The sequence below is a fragment of the Oryctolagus cuniculus genome, chromosome 7 (assembly GCF_964237555.1).
Source record: "Oryctolagus cuniculus chromosome 7, mOryCun1.1, whole genome shotgun sequence".
Lineage (NCBI taxonomy): Eukaryota > Metazoa > Chordata > Mammalia > Lagomorpha > Leporidae > Oryctolagus > Oryctolagus cuniculus.
The window spans coordinates 107,939,869-107,952,133 of NC_091438.1; the positions used below are offsets into that span (position 1 = coordinate 107,939,869).

Consider the following 12,265-nt stretch of genomic DNA (forward strand, 5'->3'; position numbering starts at 1 on the left):
GGCCCTGCACCTGCAAGGAAGACCAGGAGAAACAGCTGGCTCCTGCCTTCGGATCAGCGTGATGCGCCAGCCGCGGCGGCCATTGGAGGGTGAACCAATGGCAAAAGGAAGACCTTACTCTCTGTCTCTCTCTCTCACTGTCCACTCTGTCAAAAAAAATAAAATAAAATAAAATAAAAGATAAACAGACATCAAAATGTCCAATTGATGTCAATTCCCTAATTCATGTACATATACATACATATATATAATTTGGTTTTCTTTTTAGAAAAAAATATCAAATGAAAAATATGACTCCGACCGGCGCCACAGCTCAATAGGCTAATCCTCCGCCTGCAGCACAAGCACCCCGGGTTCTAGTCCCGATCGGGGCGCCAGATTCTGTCCCGGTTGCCCCTCTTCCAGGCCAGCTCTCTGCTGTGGCCCAGGAGTGCAGTGGAGAATGGCCCAGGTCCTTGGGCCCTGCACCCGCATGGGAGACCAGGAAAAGCACTGGTTCCTGGCTTCGGAACAGCATGGTGCACTGGCCGCAGGAGCCATTGGGGGATGAACCAACGGAAAAAGGAAAACCTTTCTCTTTCTCTCTCACTGTCCACTCTGCCAGAGAGAGAGAGAGAGAGAGAGAGAGAGAGAGAGAAAGGAAGGAAGGAAGGAAGGAAGGAAGGAAGGAAGGAAGGAAAAGAGGGAGGGAGGGAGGGAGGGAGGGAGAGGAAAGGAAGGAAGGAAAGGAAGGAAAGGAAGGAAGGAAGGAAGGAAGGATGGATTCCAACTTTAGACAAGTGGCTTAACTTTAAATCTTTGTTAAGTAAGAACTGTCTCTTCACATATCTACCTAATGAAGCTGCTCTAACATCAAACAAATATACATACGATAATACAGAGAATTAACAACATGATACAATATAAGGTTGTGGGGCCTGCACTGTGGCGCAGCAGGTTAACATACTGCCCCTAAGCACCAGCATCCCATATGGGCACTGGTTTGAGACTCAGCTGCTTCACTTCCGATCCCTCCCTCTGCTATGCCCTGGGAAAGCAGTACAAGATGGCCCAAGTCCTTGGGCCCCTGCACCCACGTGGGAGACCTGGAAGAAGCTCCTGGCTCCTGGCTTCGGATCAGTGCAGCTCCGGCCATTGTGCTCAACTGGGGAGTGAACCAGCGGATGGAAGGCCTACCTACCTACCTACCTCTCTCTCTCTCTCACTGCCTCTCCTTTCTCTGTATAACTCTTTCAAATAAATAAATCTTTAAAAAATATATATAAGGTTGTAAAATGAATATCCTATATATTCACATCTGTCAAGCTGTTCCTCTTCCGATCCAGCTCTCTGCTATGGCCTGGGAAAGCAATTAAAGATGGCCCAAGACCCTGGGCCCCTGCACCCAGGTGGAAGACCCAGAAGAAGCTCTTGGCTCCTGGCTTCGGTTTGGCACAGCTCCGGCAGCTGTGGGAGTGAACCATCGGATGGAAGACCCCTCTCTCTCTCTCTGCCTCTCCTCTGTGTAACTCTTTCAAATAAATAAATAAATCTTTAAAAAATAAATATAAAGAGTTATAAGTTGAAAACTTTGTTATCATAAGTTTAAGATTTTTAAGGTAAGTTTTATAACAAAGAATTTTAAAAGGTTTTAAGTTCAAAAACTGATGTGAAAAAGGCAAACTATAAATTACAAATAAATTACTCTATTTTTATTTTATTTTTTGACAGGCAGAGTGGACAGTGAGAGAGAGAGAGACAGAGAGAAAGGTCTTCCTTTGCCGTTGGTTCACCCTCCAATGGCTGCCGCAGCCGGCCCGCTGTGGCCGGAGCACCTCACTGATCCGATGGCAGGAGCCAGGTGTTTCTCCTGGTCTCCCACGGGGTGCAGGGCCCAAGCACTTGGGCCACAGCAGAGAGCTGGACTGGAAGAGGGGCAACCGGGACAGAATCCGGCGCCCCGACCGGGACTAGAACCTGGTGTGCCGGCGCTGCAAGGCGGAGGATTAGCTTAGTGAGCCGCAGCGCCAGACAACAAATAAATTACTCTAAAAGCTCCTCCTTCTCCCTCTTTGGAACCTATAGTGAAGTTGCTCTGAGCATTAATATACAAAAACTCAAAAAGAACAAAATGGCAGGATCTTGTACACACAATCTTCAAAAGTTCACAAAAAATGCTTACTAGGAAAACTATACATGGATTTAAAAAATTTTGGCACCATAATAAACTAGTTTTAATTCCATCTTTCCACAAACCTTTTAAAGTATGTATTTAGCGAAGAAGAAAGGGTTTAAACAGCATAGAGAATTCTGCCTGTCATTTCACTCAATCTGTTCTTTCCTCAGTTCACCTCAATGCACATGTGATTCTCAGTGTGAGCATCTCACTGCACTGAGTGTGAATGCTAAGCATTTGAAGAAACACATCTTTCCATGGTCTCTGCATGTAAGAAAACTACTGCCAAAGGAACAGTTAATTCTTCTCAACTCTAGAGAGAAAAATGACTTTGCCACTGTATGGAGAGAATATGCCTTTATTTTCAAAACCCTTTCTAAAAGGCTTATTTTGATTCTATGCTCTTTCTAAAAGGCTTATTTTGATTCTATGCCCTTTTTTCCTTATTTAATATACCATTTAATTTTCCTAAATCAAGCCAACAATTGTTTGTAAACACTGACTATGTTCCTATTATCAAATCATGAGTTCATATTTGACTTGAATTCTTGGTACAGTGAAGTTTATTCATCCCCTTTCTTAACTTCTGTGATGTGCTGTTTTCTGATGCTTCCCGTACCTGTAAAAATATTCCTCCCATTTCCTTCGCTGGATCTTTCTCTACCGTTCACACTTTCTAGGTGGCACTTGTTAAGGCCATCCTGACAGATTTGTACACAGTAACACCTCTGTGGTTGTACCTGACAGTTCCCAGCCACTTAATTTCTCCTCTTTCACCTACACCTTCTTCCCCTGGGGGAATCTAATCCAATCCCAAATACCTGGGGAGGGGGCAGGTATAAAGTGAACAATGAATCACCACTGCTCTGAAATCTTCTACTTGCACATGTCATTTCCACTATTATTTCACTTGTCAAAAAAATAAATCATGTGTCTAGTCTAAATTAAAAGAGGAGAAAGAGGCCAGGCATTATTAGGCACAGTGGTTAAAAGCTACTTGGGACACCCACATCCCACATCAGAGTGCCTGGGCACAAGTCCAAGCTCTGCTTTCCATTCCAGCTTCCTGTTAATGCGCACCATAAGAGGCAGCAGACCACGGCTCAATTAATTGGATCCATGCTACCCACATGGGAGACCTGGATCGAGTTCTGCCAGGCTCTTGTTTTTGGTGTGGCCCAGGCCTGGCTACTGCAGACATGTGGAGAATGAACCACGGATAGAAGATTTTTGTCTCTCTGCCTTTCAAATAAAATGAAAATAAATAAACACAAATTAAGATTTAAAAAAGAGGGGAGACCAAGCAAGTACTATCTTACCTCATGCCCAGAAGAAAAAGAATTTGTGAACAGCTTTAATGACTACTATGACATAATGGCACAGATTGAAAAGTATGCACCACGCACATTAAGTGCTTACCCCTAGGTAAGTAGGGTAGGAAGAAGCAAAATCAGAAAATAGCATAAACTAGACTTTATCTTTATCCATAATGGTTCTTAACTATTTTTTTAGTATCTAGGAAAAAATAATAATCCCAAAAATACTTATGGAGGTTCTAGCATGTATATATTTTTAAAATACAAGATATAAACATTTGTTAGTTTGGGAGTTATGTATAACAATCATTTTCTTCCAAACTTAATTACAGCAAAAAAAAAAGTTTTTGAACACTTACATATTACATATACACAAAGGAATAATAATCTAGCTTAATGAAGTTAGTCCTAATTTTACCAACTTAAGGTCAAATCAGAGAATATTCACTAAATCCAATCACATATTATTAAAACCGAGGAACATCAATTCTATGAAGAATACTATGACAGATAGCATTAGAACATTCAGTATAAAAAATCCTAAGTGTCTGGCAACAACATATTTATGTGGTTAAAATTTAGCATACTAATATTACTTTCAGAAAATAAATTGTGTGACATTTATATGATTTCATACCAAAGAATTTCACAGATTAGCTTAAGCATGGAAAGAGAGTAACTTTTTTTCTAAAATGGCTTTATGCAGAATCACAACAAAGGTGGATGCTTAGAAGTAAAACCTTACCTGTTCGTTTATTTCTGTCCACATAACAGTACTTTAACTCATAGTCTTTCAACAAATCATGAATTTCCTAAAAGAGACAAAACCATGAATTCAATAAGCACACAGAGTTCACAGATGATACAACTCCTTTAGTTTACCACCACTATCACCATCACGACCTCCAGGCTCCATGTGAAAAATAATCTTCCATGGATTCCCCAATTATTTATTTAAAGTAAAGGCATACCTAGGTATAGTATTAGCCTACCACTCCAAATTTATCTCCTGCTATACATCTATTCATAGCACATATTCCTGCTCAAACAGAATATTTATTATCTCATAAGCAAACTATGCACTGATCTGACTCTGCATGTCTGTTCACAATTATACATTGACCTATAATAGAGCAAAGTATCACTCAAGTTCCTAAACTCTGAAATCATATATAGCCTTTGAAATCCCACCTCAAATGTTTGTTCATGAAGGTTTGTTGTTGTTTTTTTTTTTTTTTTTTTTTTTGACAGGCAGAGTGGACAGTGAGAGAGAGAGACAGAGAGAAAGGTTTTCCTTTGCCATTGGTTCACCCTCCAATGGCCGCCACGGCTGGCACGCTGCGGCCGGCGCACCGTGCTGATCCGAAGGCAGGAGCCAGGTACTTCTCCTGGTCTCCCATGGGGTGCAGGGCCCAAGCACTTGGGCCATCCTCCACTGCACTCCTGGGCCACAGCAGAGAGCTGGCCTGGAAGAGGAGCAACCGGGACAGAATCCGGTGCCCTGACCGGGACTAGAACCCGGTGTGCCGGCGCCACAAGGCGGAGGATTAGCCTAGTGAGCCGTGGCGCCCGCCCTGTTCATGAAAATTTCATGATAATTTTTCACATAATGTAACCTCAGCTTCCTTTATGCAAACTTTGGTCCTAACCTTATTTATGCTTCCAAGTATACTTGCTGCTATTACTGTGTACCATATACTGAACTTGTATATACCTGTATATTGTAGGTAGCACAAACAGGAAGAAAAATATGAAGATTGTAAACTTTAACTTAGAGATTCCTAAATATTAAAAACACCTAAAAACTACCAAGATATAGCATGTACTTCAATTTCTTTTCCCTTGGCTTCCCAACACATCTAAACTGGCTTCTGGCTTGTTTAGTTTTTATTACTAGTCCAGCCTACACTTTTTTTTTTTTTTTTTTTGATAGCACAACTTCTATTCACTTGGAAGCCTCAAACAGTAGATTTCTTCCTTTTTTTCCTAATTTCTCCTGTTAAACTGACAGAACTGGAATACAGGAATTTTATATTTTTATATATTACCTGTCTTACTTTGCATATCATAGCCATTCAAATCTACATCAAAGTGAATATAACTTGTTTTGTCATTAAATTGACATGTGGCCTTGAAAAGCTTACTCATAATACACAACACTATCTGATCCCAGACTAGAAAGTTACAGCCAACCAGTTCTATATTGCAAATCAATAAGCTAAACATACACAAGTGCTAGTATGTAAAGAATATAACCTAAAATTCACAAATCAGTAGGAAGTATTAATACTGCTATTATTATGGTTAAAATCTATTTAGCTTTTAGTAGTTACGAGGCACCAAATTCACTTCTTTATTAAAAATTAAGAGAGCAGAGCAGAACGAAGTTGCTGAATGGTGATTCACACTATTGGTCTGGGTCTGAGGACCACACTTTTAACTTCCATGCCATATTGCTTACTCCTTCCAGTACTATCTTTAAAAACAATACACCAACCACCATTACAGTTACAAAAAAATACTGCCACTAGTGTCATAATTTGTAGTCATAAGAGCAATGTAGAAATGGAAAATAAAGGAGAATATATATATATCACATATATTTCCCCTGTTAACCCAGTGCAAGAGGGAAAACAGATTGCTATAACAGGGAAAGTATAAAAAGTAAAGCTGAGCAAATAACCAGTTGATGCTTTAGCATTCCTTATTAGTAAGCTGTATCAGAAATGTTTTAAAATACATATTTATGAATTTTAAAAAGTTCGCTGAATCATGTTACTAGAGTCAATATAAAAGTTGATAATATTACTATAGAAATTTTTCTTACAAGATAGCTTTTTTGACTTACACAAATATCTTGTTCTTTATTAAGAAAAAAATCTCTCGGGGGCGGCGCTGTGTAACACCCTGGCCTGAATCGCCGGCATCCCCTATGGGTGCCAGTTCTAGTCCCAGCTGCTCCTCTTCCAATCCAGCTCTCTGCTATATGGCCCGAGTCCCTGGGCCCCTGCACCCAAGTGGGAGACCTGGAAGAAGCTCCTGGCTTCGGATTGGTACAGCTCCAGCCCTTGAGGCCATCTGGGGAGTGAACCAGCAGATGGAAGACCTCTCTGTCTCTACCTCTCTCTGTAACTCTTTCAAATAAATAAAATAAATCTTAAAAAAAGAGAAAAGAAAAAAAAAACTATCATAAACACATCTTAACAATTATTGTAATACTTCATCTAGATGGTGACATGGTTTCTATTTTTGAAGGAATCCTGTATGTCCATTTAGTTGAACAGAATCTTATCTTTCATTTCATTACCAACCATCAAGATGACATGATACAACTCTTCACATTATCAAGTATCCATACGTAAGTATTCAAATACGTATTTTTGAAACTTTAAAATTTTACTTTGCAAACATTCATATTTCTAATCATAGATGTGGGATGCAGACTTTGCCAAGGGAAACAAAACTTCCTAAAAAAAAAAAAAAAAAACACTGATTACTTTCCCCCACACCCTGGTTGTTGTGACCCAGGCAAAAGTAGGTCAACTCTAAATTTGAGCCTCCATAAGTTGGTCAAACTAAGCACTTGAAGCCTGAAAGAGTTCTGTAACTATTTGCCAAAATTCTACCACACTCTACTACAAAAAAGTGAAAGGACCAAGATGACAGTTTCCCATATTAATCTAGTTTTATCACATTTCCACTAATTTACAAACCAACTTTAAAGTAGCATCTTTAGGGGCCAGCATTGTGGCACAGCAGGAAAAGCCACCACCTGTGACACTGGCAGCCTATATGGGCACCAGTTTGAGTCCCGGCTGCTTCACTTCTAATCCACAGCCCTGCTAATGCACCCGGGAAAGCAGTGGAAGATGGCCCAAGTCTCTGGGCCCCTGCACCCACAAGGGAGACCCAGAAGAAGCTCCCAGCTTCGGCCTGGACCAGCCCTGGTTGTTGTAGCCACTTGGGAGAGTGAACCAGCAGATGGATGATCAATCTCTCTCCTTCTAGTTCTACCTTTCTAATTAATTAATTTAAAAAAAACATGGCTGAAGACTCAGCACACCCGCACCTCATCATACAGCTAAGCTTAATTTTCTATCATGCACCAGGTGCCAGAAAACCTTCCTGGAGATCACATCTGCTGCAGCCCCACTTCAGGCCCTGCCCCAAGCACTACCCTTCCCCCCCCCCCCAAAAAAAAGGATAATCCCAGTCTAGGTGGGGGCAATTCTCCCTCATAAGGTTTGCTTTTCAATAAATCCTTCTTTGCTGCTCACCTTTAAACAGTTTATTTGACTAAATACTTCATTTTCTGATCAGCAATTACCAATAATTTTCTTACAGCAGGACATTTATCTAAACTGGTATCAGATGGCTTTAGTAATACATTTTCAGACCAACTTCACTATCACTCCCTGAAGTCAAGTTAAAAGTCCTACACAAGGGCCTGCATTTGTGGCTCAGTAGGGTAATCATTGCCTGTGATGCCAGCATCCTATATTGCAATATAGATAAGAGTCCTGGATGCTCCATTTCCGATCCAACTCCTTGCTAAGGAACCTGGGAAAGTATTAGAAGATGGTCTGAGTACTTGGACCCTGCCAACCACATGGAAGACACAGATGGAATTCCAGGTTCCTGTCTGGCCTGGCCCAGCCCTGACAGTTGCAACCATTTGGGGAGTGAACCAGTGGATGGAAGGTCTGTCTTTCCATGTCTTCCAAAGAAATAAATCTTAAAAAAAAAAAAAAAAAGAGACGTATAAAATGCTTCTGGAAACAGGATCTCAAATCAAAGAATGACACCCCTGCCCCTAACTCCAAAAGTTAAATAACCATTGTTCCAACTGGTCTGGAATTTTTTAATGAAACTTGGCCTTAGTTATAAACCTAAACTGCAACATCTTCTAAGCCCTTCACAAATCTAGCTTCATTCCTTTTAATTGTTCTAAGAAAAGCTTTCATAAATTAAAGGCTATTAGCTAAAATGTCACGGCTCTGGAAACAGAAAAATAAAATGAAACTAAAGTTTTGTTAATTTTCTTTTTGAATTTTAAGTGATTCAATAATATGAAAAGACTACTTATAGCACATATTAAATTATGAGGCATAACAAACAACCTGGAGCTCAATTCCAAATTTAAGGACTACAACACTAACAAAAGTGTTGCATCTACTTACCCATCCTGCCTACCTGGGTATGTATCCACAAAAAATATATTATTTTGCATAACTTGTTTCTTTTGAGCTTTATAAAAATGGTATATATTGCTTTCAATCTTCTGTGCCTAGACTTTCATACTCAACATATTTCTAAAACGTACTTCTTCCATATGGCTGTCATTCATGTACTCAGTTTGACATTTTATGTATCCATTTTTTTTTTAAGATTTATTTATTTATGTATTTACACAGAGAGAAGGAGAGTCAGAGAGAAAAAGAGAGAGAGAGAGGTCTTCCATCTGCTGGTTCACTCCTAATTGAGTGCAATGGCCAGAGCTGCACTGATTCGAAGCTAGGACCCAGGAACTTCTTCCGGGTCTCCCACACAAGTGCAGGGGGCCCAAGGAATGCTTTCCCAGGCCATAGCAAAGACAGGGATCAGAAGTGAAGCAGCCGGGACTTGAATGGGTGCCCACACGGGATGCCAGCAGTACAGGCGGCGGCTTTACCAGCAACGCCACAGCGCTGGCCCCATATCCAATTTATTTCTATCAATGAATATTTGGTGGGTTTCCAAGTTTTTATTTTATTATTTATATTTTTTAAAAACTATCACTCTTATAAATTTTACATATAAGAGCTCCTCACAAAATGAAATTTCTAGGCTATATGCATACAAATGATCCACTTTATAATAAAGTGCCAACTTTGCCAGAATGGTCTACCAGTTCACATTCTTATCAACATTATACATAAGCCCACTGATCCACATCCTTTCAGGGCCTGGTGTTACCAAATACATGTTTTGTCAACTTGGTAGGTATAAAACTATGTCTCACTGTGGTCTTATTTTCTATCTTTTAACAAGTTAGGGTATTGTGATGATTAGTTTCACATGTCAATTTAGCTACAGTATTCAGTTATTTTATCAAACACTAAAACAGTGCTACTGTGAAGGTTATTTTGTACATATATTTAGCACTCACAACCAGCTGATTTAAGTAAAAGAACTTACATCATGTCTACTCTAGTTCAGGTTACAGAAAACATAAGTATGAAGTCAGAGAAATGGAGACTAATTTGGAGTGAAAAGCAAGTAATAGGGTAGGAGCCGACCCTATGGCTTAGCAGGTAAAGCCGCTGCCTGCAGTGCCAGCATCCCATATGGGTGACGGTTCAAGTCCCGGCTGCTCTACTTCCAATCCAGCTTTCTGTTATGGCCTGGGAAAGCAGTGCAAGATGGCATAAGTCCTTGGGCCCCTGCAACCTCGTGGCAGACCCAGAAGATGCTTCTGGGTCCTGGTCATTTGGGGAGTGAATCAGAGGATGGAAGACATTCTCTCTCTCCCTATGCCTCTCTGTAACTCTGCCTTTCAAATAAATAAATATTTATTTATAAAAAAAAAACTAATAGGGTAATAGGAGACCCAAAGTCCAAGAGATATAGGAAAACTGGGAACTAAGAGTGGATAATCACTACAGTGCACTGAAGAAAAGATACAGGACAGAGGAGGTGGGGGTGTTATATGGGACAGAGATTAGGAAGACAGAATGCTCTCATACACATACAGGTTCAAACAAATTCCAATAAATTGTCATTCAGGTGATGATAAGCATTTAGTAAGTTTACAAATCTCATTATACTAAATAAACAGGAAATTAAGTATCAAATGCCTACAAAATAAGCTTAAGGACTCACAATAAGCTGCACTGCTGAAATCTAATGAGACTTTTTTTCTTAGCAAGCAATACTTACTGTGAAAAACATTAATATAATGCATGATACTCTTTCGCAAAGAAAACATTCTCAGTATCACTCTTTTAATAAATGTTAAGAGTGGAAGACAAGTATTATACAGCAACTCCTTGAAAATATCTTAAGAAAAAATTTTTGAGCATCCACTGCGTGTCAGGCACGGTACCTAAAAGGTAGTTATAAGAGCAAGCATTTGGAATAGCTGTTTAAACACCACTTGCAACCCTGGAATCCTAAACTGGAGTGCCTGATAATGTGAACCTGGGAGGTAGCAGGTGCCACCCACGAGACATCTGGTTTGAATGCTGGGCTCCTAGCGTAGGCCTGGTCCAGCCCCAGCTATTAAAAGCATTTGGGGGGTGAACCAGCAGATGTAATATCTATTTCCCTTCCCCCCACCACTGCCTTTCAAATACATTAAAAATGATTCTTTTTTAAATTTTTAAAAGTAAATAAACCAAGTATCAGTCACAGACTACTGAATAACCAGAGAACAATAAGCTTTCTGATGAAAACGCTTTGCAAGAAGCAGCTTTGAATCTGCTTGAGCAGTCCACACTCACGTGAAATCCCAAAGATATAAACAGAATTATGTTGACCTACAATCCCTAGTGAAATCAGGGATATAAGATCCACAACCACTTGAAAAACATGCAAATATTGGTGTGCCTATTAATATTAACACTTTTCTGAAGGTTTATAATTTAACACTCATATAACATAAATAGTTAACTGAATAATTAAAAGTGAATGGAGGACCGGCGCCGTGGCTCACTAGGCTAATCCTCCGTCTTGTGGCGCCGGCACACCGGGTTCTAGTCCCGGTCGGGGCGCCGGATTCTGTCCCGGTTGCTCCTCTTCCAGGCCAGCTCTCTGCTGTGGCCCGGGAGTGCAGCGGAGGATGGCCCAAGTGCTTGGGCCCTGCACCCCATGGGAGACCAGGAGAAGCACCTGACTCCTGCCATCGATCAGTGCAGCGCGCCAGCCGCGGCGGCCATTGGAGGGTGAACCAACGGCAAAGGAAGACCTTTCTCTCTGTCTCTCTCTGTCTCTCTCTCACTGTCCACTCTGTCAAAAAAAAAAAAAAAAAAAAAAAACCTGAATGGAGGGGCCGGCGCCGCAGCTCAATAGGCGAATCCTCCGCTTGCGGCGCCAGCACACGGGGTTCTAGTCCCAGTCGGGGCACTGGATTCTGTCCTGGTTGCCCCTCTTCCAGGCCAGCTCTCTGCTGTGGCCCGGGAGTGCAGTGGAGGATGGCCCAGGTTCTTGGGCCCCGCACCCGCATGGGAGATCAGGAGAAGCACCTGGCTTCTGGCTTCGGATCAGCGCGGTGCGCTGGCCGCGGCGGCCATTGGAGGGTGAGCCAGCAGCAAAAGACCTTTCTCTCTGTCTCTTTCTCATTGCCCACTCTGCCTGTCAAAAAATAAATAAATAAAAAAATAAAAATAAAAAAAAAGTGAATGGAGAGGCCAGCACTGTGTAGTGGGTAAAGCCACTGCCTATAGTGCCAGCATCCCACATGGGTGCAGATTCGACTCCCGGCTACTCCACTTCTGATCCAGCTCTCTGCTCTGGCCTGGGAAAGCAGCAGCAGCAGATGGCCCAAGTTGTTGGGCCCCTGCACCCACGTAGGGGACATGGAAGAAACTCCTGGCTTCGGATCTCCCCAGTTCCGGCTGTTGCAGCCATCTGAAGAATGAACCAGCAGATCGAAGACCGCCCCCCACTTCTTTCTGCCTCTGCCTCTCTGTAACTCTGCCTTTCAAATAAATAAATCTTAAGGGGAAAAAAAAGTGAATAGAGTTCATTGCCAAAAATGTTAAGTCTTAACATTACAAAACTTATGCACCCAACAAATCAATCCTGAGAGCTTGTC

General features: G+C 41.3%; 1 protein-coding gene across 2 annotated transcripts in view; it reads right to left on the reverse strand.

The window, feature by feature from the left end:
* The window catches only part of RAVER2 (ribonucleoprotein, PTB binding 2), a 79,784-nt gene that overhangs the window by 58,830 nt on the left and 8,689 nt on the right, over positions 1-12,265 (reverse strand). For both annotated transcript variants that reach the window (XM_008265122.4, XM_008265121.4), the window contains exon 2: positions 4,217-4,283. In XM_008265122.4, the coding sequence (XP_008263344.3) occupies positions 4,217-4,283 (67 nt within the window). The remainder of the gene's footprint in view (positions 1-4,216; positions 4,284-12,265) is intronic.